Source organism: Syngnathoides biaculeatus, chromosome 11 (genome assembly GCF_019802595.1).
Source record: "Syngnathoides biaculeatus isolate LvHL_M chromosome 11, ASM1980259v1, whole genome shotgun sequence".
Lineage (NCBI taxonomy): Eukaryota > Metazoa > Chordata > Actinopteri > Syngnathiformes > Syngnathidae > Syngnathoides > Syngnathoides biaculeatus.
In genome coordinates, this window is record NC_084650.1 from 25318437 (window position 1) to 25331359 (window position 12923).

The following is a 12923-nucleotide window of genomic DNA, read 5'->3' on the forward strand; positions in this document are numbered from 1 at the left end:
GGTAAGTGTTACACTATGGATCCCTCAATTCCATGCATATGTACACACATAAGCTTGCAAAGTTACAAAAGCAAACTTTTCAAAATGTGTTAATAAATAGTCTGCACACAAGTAACCTTTTTTTTTTTTGTATCCACAGAAATACCTAACAATTGCTTGGGAATACTATACCGACAATTTACCATAAAGTATATTCTAAACTTTGGCGAGCTTTGAGTGAATTAAAACCAAATGCCTGATTTGTGAGCATCCAGTTCATTTAACTCCTATGAGGACCATGTAATTAGAACTCACTGTCAATAACGAGAGGCATTTATCTACCTGGGGGATGACCCGAAAGGCTCTGTTCTCTTTCAGCGAATCATCAGGAGCCAGCCACACACCGATACCTGTGAACACCATTTCCATACATCAGAGAATCTCACAGGTGGATACGTTCCACACCCACCGGTAATTGGTAGAAATCTGCAATGAATTTACAATCTTCAATTACATTACAAAAACTTGAAGTGCTTTCCAATGAGGGTTCAGTGCAGGATTTTGTTAAGCCACCTGAGATCTTGACGACAGGCCAGTTTATCATTCAGAGTCCCGAGTGTGGGAGTCCGCCAGAATAATAGAATAATGTCGGGGCCCCGAGATGCAACGTTGTTTTCTCACCCAAGGATAGTGAAGGTGAAAATTATGGAAGCTGTACTGGGTGTATTCTTTACCTGGTGAAAAAACACAATCGCAACATCGATCTATAATGTACAGAATTACTAGTATGTCGTCATTTATTATGATATATTTATTTTTTTTCTCATCGCAGGCAGGCCCGAGAGGAAGATCTGCTGCCCTTAATTTTCCTGAAGCTTCCGTGTGGATGTAGTCACGTCTGCTCGTGTTCCATTTGCAGCAGAAATAAAAAAGGTTTCCATGAGCTGGTTTATGTTTTCATAATTAAACAAGGCCCGCCTACACTGAAGGGAAAGCATCTGTTTTCTTTTTTTTTTCTTGACCCACGTCAACATGCAATTTAACTCCATGAACTTTGAACTTTAGCAGCGCAGGCGACATTTAGAACATATGAATGGAAATCGGCAAATGTACCTGCTTAATGGCCAATGGTCTTTACAGGCTCTCTGTGTGCTTTTAAATTGAACTCCATGTCCGGGCATTTTATAATGTAGTGTGGAACTTTCTGGAAAGTGATCTATCTGTCATTTGGAAGATGAAAATCTCTCCGATGAGCTATTCATTCCCCCTATTCTGACGGGACAAATGACCTGGAAGAGGAAAATCCATGATATCCATGATAATGTGACACACATTCTGGGTTCCAGAGAAATCTCCACTTTCACACACCTTCCACCTGCTCTATTTGGTCTCTACTCAAATGAAGAGTCCCTTGTTTTGTGGACTCTTGTGGTTTTTTCCACATCATCCTGGAAGCAAAAATGAATCCTGAACTGTTGCAGTGGCGCAACGTCAACCAAGTGAGAGGAACATCACAAGGCACACGTGCACATTCATTTTGTGCATGTATGTACTGGATAGGACAAAGCATGCATTAAACTTATTAATACCGGGAGCACATTTTGCATTTTTATTGGGTAAATGAGCATATGGTTGATAATTGACAGTGGCAAAAGACTCAAACTATCTTATTACATGTACAGCCAATGTTTACTTGATAAGAATCTTTTCTAGGACCAAAAATATGCGTTATGCATTGCCATAATATTCACATTAAAAAGTCACGATAAAAATCACAACAGTTATGTGCGGAAACAAGGTTTCTATCTTTATATTTTATATCTATTGGCATTGATTTAAAATCTTCACCTGCCTCCCTGCTTCTTCAGTACAGCTATATATATATATATATATAATATATATATATATATATATATATATACATATATTTTGTTGTTTTTTTTTTACATTATCTATTCTTACGCTCACCACCGTTGTATTAATTTATATACATGTATATATTTTTAGAGTAATGGGACAATGGTGTTATATCATAATTATTTGCAGTATTTCATGAATGTTTGTGAAACATTCAGAATAATTTCGGAGGGCCTGGTTCATGTTGTTCCTCAGTCGTTGCCCCTTTTTGGATGTTTGGGACAGAGAGGGTGGTGTTGCTTTTTGGCCGCAGTCCGAGTCCACACGTCTCCTTCCTGTGGCTGGGGTGCGTTATTGCAGCGGTGCACCAACACCGGGTCCTTGTTGGGTGCTGTTTTTTCCAGCAGCAGCCTCTGCAGCATCTGTTTGTCTGACCGCTCCCGTCGAAAGTCGTCCTCGTATACTTTGAGCTGTCAACAGTTACGGCACTTGGTTGCTTATCAACAATTAAAAAGTTGAATTTGAAAAAAATAGTATAATATAATAATAGAAAAATGCAAAAATAAAAATGAACCATGCAAGGGTAGATACTTTTTCTTCCATGTTCTTATTTCCTCAAAAGCGCTAACCCTAAAGTGTTTAATTCAGAGAAGTGAATTAAAACAGACCCCCACAAAAGAAAAGCAAAAATAACACAGTTCTTAAGTTCCTGTTCCTGCTGTGTGCTCCACAAATTAAGGAGAGCCACAAGCAGCAGGAGCAATCTAGACACTTCTATCTGTAACTGCATCTTCTAAGATTTATGAGCAATCTGTGTGATATGCAAATATTCTCAAGGAGTAAAACATATTTTTTAGTAAAAACCTGAATTCTACAGAAAGCAAGAGGACAGTACTTTTCCTTGTGAACCTGCCAAAGTAAAGATTGCCCTACAAATTTGAAGACTACCTGCTCTTGCAGTAAGGCCACCTGTTGTCGCAGGTCCTCCCTCTTTCTTCTCAGCCTCTGATTGTCCTGCAGTGTGCTTTTGTGGTTGTTGTGCTCCGCCCGATATTCTGCTTCATAGATCTCTGTCTGCGGACGCAAGACAGGGTCAATAAAAGAACCTTACGTATAATATTCTCCTCTGCTACCAAGCAAAAACAGCTAGAACCCAGCAGCCACTTGGTGGTGCTTTTGTCCACGGAATCCCACGCTCTTCTCCATAGCAACAGTAAATTGAGAGCATTTGGATTCAGCTACGAAATGAAGCCCCCACCTGACACCTGATTGCTTTTAGCTGCTTCTTTAGCTCCTGAATCTCTCGGTGGGAGTCGCTGCTTGGGGGTTTGGTTTGAGGCTCTGCATCCAGAGTAGAAGAAGCAGCTGCAACACATGATGAGGGGGAGCTTGAGGATGAGAGGTCAGGGATGGTCTCGCAGACCCTGTCCTGCTGTGGTAAACAAAAGCCGCATCAGTCATTGCCGAATATTGCTGGACATAACACACGGACGGTAAAGGTACCTTTTCAACCGGTGGCTGGTACTTTCGGCCCTCCAGTAGTCTGACATACTCTTCGAGTTCTTGATTCTTCTTCAGCTCCAACATGAATGCCTGCTCGTAATAGTCCTTTGCACTCTGTGCCCACAGAGACGTATACTGTAGTATCTTCAGGTATGTCTTAAAAATCTCAATCTCATCTAGTTAAACAGCGAGCTTACACATTCAGTGAACAATATGGAATTGCTCGCCTGCTCTTCTGGGGAAAATTTCTACAAGATTTGAAGTTTTGTCCAATGATGCAGAACAATATTTCTGATGACCTGGCACCACCATTGACTTTTATACATTTCTACGTTCATCAATTTTCCATAGTGCTTGTCCTTATTGAGGTCGTGAGTGAACTGGATTCTATCCCATCTGACTGAACGAGAGGCTGGATAATCCCTGGACCAAGCACATGCACACATGTGGTGCTCAAGGACTGGCCCTTATAATTTTTTTGGGGTTGTTTTGATTTTTTTCCCTTTTTAAAATGTTTTTGTACTCAAATGCTTTTAATCATGTATAGCACATTGAGTTACCTTGTGTATGAAATGTGCTATATATAAAAATATTACTTTAAAAAGTATTCAGCCACCTTGAACTTTTCAACCTGTTGCCACATTTCAGGGTTCAAACATAAAGACATAAAATACATTTTTTTTGTCAAGAACAAGTGGGACACCATCGTGAAGTGGAACAAAATTTATTGGATATTGACAGCTAGGATAGGATCAAGCAATCCCCGCGACCCTCGTGAGTATAAGCGACAAAAGAAAATGGATGGATTTTATACTTTTTAACAAATAAAAAACTGAAAACTGGGGCGTGCAATATTATTCGGCCCCTTTACTTTCAGTGCAGCAAACTCACTCCAGAAGTTCAGTGAGGATCTCTGAACGATCCAACGTTGACTGATGATGATAAAAAGAATCCACCTGTGCATAATCATGTCCCCGTATAAAATGTACTTGCTCTGTGATAGTCTCAGGGTTCTATTTAAAGTGCAGAGAGGACCATGAAGACCAAGGAACACACAAGGCAGGTCTGAGATACTGTTGTGGAGATGTTTAAAGCCGGATTTGGATAAAAAAAGATTCCCCCAGCTTTAAGCATCTCAAGGAGTACTGTGCAAGCGCTCATATTGAAACGGAAGGAGGATCAGACCACAGCAAATCTACCAAGAGCCGGCTGTCCCTCTAAACTTCCACCTCGAACAAGGAGAAGACTGATCAGAGATGCAGCCAAGAGGCCCATGATCACTCTGGATGAAGTGCAGAGGTGTACAGCAGAGGAGCGAGAGTCTGTCTGTAGGACAGCAATCAGCCGTACACTGCACAAATAGGTTTAAATTGATGGGAAGATGAATGGAGCCAAATACAGGACCATTCTGGAAGAAAACATGTTGGAGTCTGCAAAAGACCTGAGACTGCAACGGAGATTTATCTTCCAACAGGACAATGATCCAGAACATAAAGCAAAATCTACAATGTAATGGTTCACAAATAAAAATATCCAGGTGTTAGAATCGCCAAGTCAAGGTTGAGACCTAAATCCAATGGAGAATCTTTGGGTAGAGCTGAAGACAGCTGTTCACAAACGCTCTCCATCCAACCTTACTGACCTTGAACTATTTTGCAAAGAAGAATGGGTAAGAATTTCAGTCTCTCGATGTGCAAAACTGATGTACTGAGACGTACCCCAAGTGTATGATGTTTCTGCCCCCATGCTTCACAGTCGATGCGGTGTTCTTTGGAAGCAACTCAGCATTCTTTCTCCTTCAAACACGACAAATTGAGCATTTGCCAAAAAGTTTTATTTTGGTTTCATTTGACCACATGAGATTCTCCCACTCCTCTCTTGGTTTATCCAAATGAGCTTAAGCAAACAAACTTCAGAAGGACCTGGACATGGACTGGCTTAAAAGCAGGGTGATGTGTCTGGCACTGCAGGATTTGAGTCCCTAGTGACATATTATGTTACTGATGGTAGTCTTTCTTACTTTGGTCGCACCTCGATGCAGGTCATGCAGGACAAGGCCACCCCGTGTGGTTCTAGGATTTTGGCTCGTTGTTCTTCTGATCATTTTGACCCCACTGAGTGAGATTTTGCATGGAGCTCGAGATTGAGGGCTCATTTAAGTGATCCATTTGTTATTCACTGCTTTGATTTTGTTAACAAAAATACATGTTAAATGAAAAAATAAAATAAACACAGACGTTAACTATAGATATATTTGTGTTTTTTTTCTCTTCACGTGTCTGAATAATTCTAATGACGGGTGCCTTTTTTTCCACTTGAGCACCTTGCCTCTGAAAAATGGTTGTGGATGTACCCGCACTGAAATGGTTGCCGGGCAATCAGGGGGCAATCGAAATAAAAACAACCATTCACACTCACATTTTGGAGTCTTCAGTTATGTGTTATGTAAATGATTGTTTGTCTGCATGTGCTCTATGATTGACGGTGGACCAGTTCAGAGTGTAACACCAACTGGGATAGGCTCCAGCTCACCTGTAACTATGACAAAAAATAATGCTTGTGTCTTTTTCCATTTGCACATTGGTGAGTGTGTTCACCTGCTGGTTCTCGACTTTAAGGAGCAGTTTGGTGTTCAGGTCTTTGAGGGTGGCATTTTCCCCCTCCAAACTGTCCAGCCTGCGCTGGAACCCCAGGGTGGCATTGCGGTACGTCTGGTCCCAGTCTTCATTCAGTTTCATCAGCTCAAACACAAAGAATGCATCACCATGATCATCATCAGAATCCACATCATTACGGTGTCCCTGCTGAATTTTGCAAGGGGCCAAGTCGAAGAGTGGCTGACTCGACCCGCATAGTGTGGTGGTGAAAAAAGCTTGTACATGTCTTCGTAAATCCTGATATATATTTTATATTCAATACAGAGTGGTGATTCTGTTGGAGAATTGATAAAAATCAGTGTTTTTTGGGGGATGAAATCCTGTATCTGAAATCGAGATCCAGCCAGCTCACCCTGTCCCTGCATGCAACTTGGGGTAAACATTTCATGACTCCCCAAAAATGACAAAAGAGTCTTGTGGAAATGTTGTTTACATCTAAAGGATTTAACTCACAACTGTTTTATGTGTGTGTCTTTGGTGCTTTTTTATTTGATGAGAGACTGGAAGAGAGAGAGTACAGTCTTGCCATTCTCTTGTTGTGTAACCTACTTTGCTTAAAAATGCAACTGCACATTTTCAGCCACTCCACCGTCACATTAATACCGATGTCACAAGTGATGTGGGATTCATCAGAGGGTGAATTCAAATCAAATGGAAAAACAAAACAGCTGCATCAAGGAGAGAAAATCACATCTTTCTTAAAAGTCAGGAAGTAGGCCAAGGTTGTATGATATGTGTGTGTGTGTGTGGGGGGGGGGGAATCATTTCTACATCTCAGCTGCAATTTTTTCACACACCGCCCACATCCTTAGATTTTAACAGAGAACTCTGTCATTTCCGAAATCAGCAGCACGAAAGCACAGAGCCTGAAGTTGTACCTTTTTGTTGACTGCGCGGAGCTCCGTGTTGTTGTTGAGGAGCTGCACCTTCTCCTGGTCAGCTGAGGTGATGCTCATACTTTCAGAGATATGCTCCTCCATGGAGGCTGACCTGTCAGACACCAAACGACACAGTTTTGTCTGCACGCACGTACAGGAAAGATGACCCCCAAAAATTAATGGTGGAATGCAGAGGTGGCCAAAGTACTCACACATTCTACGTAAGTGGAAATGGAGACACAGTGGTGCCTTGAGATATGAATTACCCAACATATGGGTTTTTCGAGTCATGAGTTGATGTTCGAAATTCTTTTTGATGGTGACTTACAAGTGCTCTTTGGTGGCATTAAAATCAACATGGCTTAATCAGAACAAGCAGCAGTTTAGCAAATAGTCAATTATTCTCTGAAAAAGTCTACAAGGTTTTCATTGCCATTCCAAGTTGAGTTTTATTGTCAAATAAAGCAGGAAACAAATACAAATAAATGGGTTGTTTTCAAAACATTCATCTACCTTCAGCTAACAAGCCCATTTAGTTCAATTGTGAACTCATACTTATGCCATAGACAAGCTAACGAATAACGTCGGTGTCGTACTGTTATCACCTTATCAGCAACATGTGTTATGGGCGGCACGGTGGCTCAGCTGGAAAGCGTTGACCTCACAGTTCTGAGGTCCCCGGTTCAATCCCGGCCTCGACTGTGTGGAGTTTGCATGTCCTCCCTGTGCCTGCATGGGTTTTCTCTGGGCACTCCTCCCACATCCCAAAAACATGCAAGATTAATTGGACACTCTGAATTGCCCCTAGGTGTGATTCTGAGTGTGGCTATTTGCCTCCATGTGCCCTGCGATTGGCTGGCAACCAGTTCAGGGTGCACCCTGCCTCCTGCCCGTCGACAGCTGGGATGGGCTCTAGCACTTCCCACAACCCTTGTGAGGATAAGCGGCCAAGAAAATGGACGAATGGATATTTGAAAACATGGTGAATAACACATGAAGGCAGATAATATAACAATACCTACAGGTATATATTGTTTTATCCTCCGAGAAGAACAATTACTGAGGAGCGACATGCTCTATGTAGTCTGTATACCTATTATTCCATTCTGCCCCCAAGTAGGAGCAGCACAATGTCCAATGAATTGAAACCACAATCTGGCAAAAACAGTATATTTATTTACATTCTATTTAACTGTCTTTTTTGTATTTTTTTTTTTACAAGGTACAATATTAAACAATTTTTTTTTCTTCTTAACAAACGTGACAATTCTTAGATTTTGGGGGGCTACAAAAACATTAATGGCATTTTCATTCAATTCAAAGAGGAAAGATGTTTTAAATACGACTGTTTTGAGTCATCAGCGGAACATATCAAATTCAAATCTTAAGGTGCAATTGTATTTGTGTAAAACAAAAAAGTAAAGAAAGACAAACTAGTAGCAGTAGGAAATTTGTAAGTTGCAGAGGTTTTCCATTAATAAAAGCAAACACATATACTGTATGCACAAAAGAACCTCAGGATACTTTGTACACCCACTCGGACAGAGTGAGTGCACTTTGGAGAATAAAACCTGAGCTATTATGTTCGCCTACGCACATGCATGCGCATATACAGTAGATACATGTGTAGTCACACCAGGCACTCAAGACAGCCTCCCCAAAATGTTTACCGTTATGTGGATTTGCATTAGCCTGGAAACCATTCATCAATGATGAATTATTTTGGATGACAGCAAAGTAAAAATATTAGCTGGCATTAATTAGTCCGAGCAGCTTGCTCAGCGGTTGCGTTATGAGGTCTCGTCTCAGAGGAATTGTTGGCGGAGTGGGAATAGAGACTACATCCTCCTGGAAGAACACACACAGCTTGGCGTGCAGCGCCTCGAGCGTTTTTACACGTGCATACTGCAGGACGCACAAAGAGAAAGACAAGGAAGAGCTGCAACCTTCATTTCCCTTAAGGCCAAACTCCCCTTGGAAAAGCACTCGCTTTTATCCACTTACTGTAAGTCTGCACTGCCGTTGAAGTTCTTATGGAGTATTGTGTCAAAGGGTGAGACCATGTTGCCATTTGACAGCAAAAGTTTGTACACTAAATACAGAGCACATTTAAGATTAATTATTCAACCATTCCAAACGCAAAACATTTTTAAATGTGCTTACCCAAAAAAGAACAACAGCGATCCATTATCTTTGTCATCATTTTTTTCTTTCTGCTTTCTTACACAGCATATGTTCACATCCTGCTCAGAGGATTCGATTCCTACTCTACCAATTGTGAACATCTCCAATTATTATTTATTTTCAGGTCATAGAATAATGGAAGGTTTTGAAAATGACATTACTGGACATTAACATTTGGGAGAATGAAAGAATTTCATTGCTGGGATAGGTTAAAACATTTTCGTCCATCCGTTTTCTCAACCGTGAATATATTTCTCATCATTAGGGTTTCGAGCTGGATGTGAGCCCAGGTGACTTCAGCGAAGAGATCGGCTGCACCTTGAACTGGTTGCTAGCCAAAGCACAGGCCACATAGAGACGACCAACCATTCACATCAAAGCCATATAAAGAAAAGTCTCCACAGTGACAAACTGGTAACAATGAGGCACTTGCCCAGGATGCCTTTAAATAGAACAAATACAATTTGCGAATTGGTCAGACTAACACACACACAGACAACAACGCCACAGGGAGGATAATAAAAACATACCATGCCCCTCTGTCATGGTACATATTTCAGATGTGAAAATATATCAGTTCAAAGCCTCCGCTGTCTGTAATATATCCCATCACATCGCCAGGGATCTTTTCCATGCCGTAACAATGAGGCACTCTAAAGAATCTGAATCAATGTTATTGCCATTGTCGATGGAGTTACTTTTAAAACCAGGATTTTGTCAGATTTTTTTTAAGCTGGCACATCAGCCCGAACATGCACAGCAAGACTTGTGCTTGCATGAATTGCAGAATCCAACAGCAGATGCGCCCCGCTGTAAATATAGAAGAAATAAAGAAATAAGAACAGAAATAAAGCTCGATATCTCCACAAATAAATACTAAATAGTTCTAAGTTTTTGTGTTTCCAGCAGTTACATTGAAGTTTACATCCCACCATTTTCTGAGCTGCTGATCCTCACGAGGGTAGCGGGAGTGCTTGAGCCTATCCCAGCTGCCTTCGGGCAGGAGGCAGGGTACACCCTGAACTGGTTGCCAGCCAATCACAGAGCACACAGAGACAAACAACAGTCACAATCACAATAACACATAGGGGCAATTTAGAGTGTCCAATTAATGTTGCATGTTTTTGGGATGTGGGAGGAAACCGTAGTGCCTGGAGAAAACCCAGGCAGGCACAGGGAGAACACAAGCGGGGCCAGGATTTGAACCCCTTTCTAAGAACTGTGAGGCCAATGCTCTCGCCAGTTGCTCTGTCATGCCACGCTATATTCAAATTTGAAAAATAAAATATAGTTAGAAAGAGGCAGCACGGTGGACGACTGGTTAGTTCATACACAGTTCTGAGGACCCAGGTTTACATCTGGCCTCGCCTGCGTGGAGTTTGTATCTTCTCCCCGTGCCTGCGTGTGTTTCTCTGAGTACTCTGGTTTCATCCCCAAAACTTGCACTGTATGTTAATAAAAGACTCTAAATTGCCCATAGGTGTGATTCTGAATGGTTGTTTGTTTTTATGTGCAACGCAATTCACTGGGAACCAGTTGAGGCTGCACCAAACCTCCTGCCCGCCATTTGCCGAGATAGGCTCCATCATAATCCACCGTGCTGCCAAATATAAAATCATCGTGTACTTTTTTCTGTATTTTCTTGTGCCATATGGCGACACATTATTTTCCCATCATCAGCTGTCTTGGAAGGGCACTGAAATGCCACTGCATGCCAAGCAATATGTTTAATAACCTTGCCATGTTCTATGATAAAGAGGGTGATAACAAATCTGTCGAGCTGTTATCTAAGGACAATTGAGGAAATATTTTCAACATTTGCGTAGCCATGATGAGTTTACACTGACTACTGCATGGAAAACATGTGACCACAATTGACTAACTTCAGATGAGATTGTGAGGAGGAAGTGAGATATCACTAGTGATGACCTCATTGGAAACTCAGTGGTCACTTTTTTGCTCCATTTCTTCTTTTGATTAGATGCCCCTTGAAATTAACATGTAATCTGTTAAAAATGGTAATCCGTAAGCAATCTGTGGAGTCACCAAAAAATCATGTCATACAAATAAACTTATCGGGTATGAACAGGATAAAGAATAAGTTGATCGATGACATTACCAGAACATGATCATATCATGTTTTGTCAATATCTCATTCAGCCCCGCGGTATGACATGTCATAATTCACTCGCTAAGAGAAATATTGAGCATACTGTACATACCATTGAACTCCAGACTTCTCTCGGTTGTGTTCACTCGTCACCGATGAATCTAAGTGATTTTCGGATGAAGCTGAAGATCTCAAAGGTACCTTCTCTTGATCTTGATCCATCGCAAATCAACTGCTCATTCCCCAAAATGAAGAGCGAGATTTCGCCTCTCACACACAGCCAATAAGAGGAAAATTGTCAGTGTTGTTCTGTAAAAAAAATAGGAAGTCGCTGGGGTACTGCCCACGAGATTTAAAGTTTTGAGAAGAGGAAATGACACTCTGATAATGATAAGATGATTTGGCTTCAACCATTGCAGTTCAAAATACACTGCATACCCAAAAGTATTTGTTCACCTGCCTTGACTCACACTTTCCATAAAATTTTCAAGTGATATCCCATTTAAAAGTCCATATGGTTTAATATGATGTCGGTCTTCGCTTTGCAGCTTTAACAGCTTCAACTCTTGTGGGGAGGCTTTCACCAAGGTTTAGGAGTGAGCTTATGGGAATTTCAGACCATTCTATCAGGAGGATTTTTTTGGAGGTCACAAACTGATGATGGACGAGAAGGCCTAGGTCACTGGACACTCAAAATCAACCTAAATGAATTTTGTCAGTTTGAAGGCAGAACTCTGTACAGGCCAGTCAGTTCAGACATGTTGGAATAGGAATGGGTAATCCCCAAACTGGATGACAGTCCAAAATCCCTTTGTATGTTGAAGCATTCAGTTTCTTGCACTGCAGCTCAAGGGATAACATTTAGGACATTTCCAACATTGTGGGAACAGTTTGGAAAATGGCCCCTTCCTGTTCCCACATGACTGAGCTTTAATACACGATTCAAGGTTCATAACTCAGCAAGGATGAAATAGTTTGATGGGGATGAATTAGTATGGCCTGAAAAACCCTGACCTCAACTCCATAGAGCACTTTTGGATGAATTAGAATGGGGACCGAGGGCCAGACCTTCTTATCAATCGTCGTACTGTGAACTCACAAATGTGCTTCTGGAAAAACTGTCATAAATTCACATAAATTTTCCCCTTCCCACATGAGTTTAATGATGTTATAATTGCAGACGGAACGGGAAGTCACTGAAATTCTTATCTGAGTCAACGCAGGTGAGTGAATAATTTTGGCTGTATAGTGTATCATGAAAATTGCATGAGGTGAAGGCAGAGTTTCCCAAGTGTTACCTAGGAAACTCAACTCAATGAAATGTTTATGTTTTGTATCAGAAGAGGAAGTCGGAAGCTGAATACAGTATGTGCTTCTCACCAGATCTTTGACAAAATAAGTGGAACAACAATACCTCATACTGAACAAGCCACAGATTTATACTGCACGTAGCCCAAGCATTAGTTTATGTGCTGAGGGAGTTGTACATAAAAGATTTTATTAAAACAGTAGCGTAAAGTATTTGGTTGTATGCTGGATAATGATGCGATACTCAATGTAATTTTACATTTATTTGCCATTTCCATGATTTTCCACTCAAACAACACCACAACGGATAAATAATAAGATGCTCAAGATGTGTAGCCTTTTAGTTTTGTGTGTGAAAAATAGAGCTATTACAGCTGTGGAATATAGATGCATTTCATGTAAATATGCATCCATTTTTAACCTTTTCTTAAGCTATTCAAAATATGA

General features: G+C 41.0%; 1 protein-coding gene across 3 annotated transcripts; it reads right to left on the reverse strand.

Annotated features, from left to right (window-relative positions):
* Positions 1-1880: 1880 nt before the first annotated feature.
* si:ch211-153b23.7 (TNFAIP3-interacting protein 3) lies at positions 1881-11460 on the reverse strand. Of its 3 annotated transcripts, XM_061835923.1 has the most exons (8): positions 11281-11411; positions 8879-8966; positions 6875-6986; positions 5937-6080; positions 3340-3453; positions 3095-3268; positions 2785-2910; positions 1881-2306 (listed from the first exon to the last, which is right to left on the reverse strand). In XM_061835923.1, exons 2-8 carry the CDS (start codon positions 8935-8937, stop codon positions 2088-2090), a joined length of 948 nt encoding a protein of 315 aa, XP_061691907.1. In that variant the 5' UTR covers positions 8938-8966; positions 11281-11411; the 3' UTR covers positions 1881-2087. The 3 variants fall into 3 exon arrangements, with proteins under 3 accessions (XP_061691907.1, XP_061691906.1, XP_061691908.1); XM_061835922.1 differs by lacking the exon at positions 8879-8966 and having other exon boundaries at positions 11281-11460; XM_061835924.1 differs by lacking the exons at positions 8879-8966; positions 11281-11411 and adding an exon at positions 7480-7621.
* Between the last annotated feature and the right edge of the window lie 1463 nt (positions 11461-12923).

Excerpts from the sequence above, each read along its gene's own strand:
- si:ch211-153b23.7 (XM_061835922.1), bottom strand. The coding sequence starts at position 11,390 with ATGGATCAAGATCAAGAGAAGGTACCTTTGAGATCTTCAGCTTCATCC. Across the intron at positions 6,081-6,874 it reads TCCGCGCAGTCAACAAAAAG|CTGATGAAACTGAATGAAGA; the intron begins GTACAACTTCAG and ends TTTGTGTTTGAG. Across the intron at positions 3,454-5,936 it reads TTAAAGTCGAGAACCAGCAG|AGTGCAAAGGACTATTACGA; the intron begins GTGAACACACTC and ends CTGTGGGCACAG.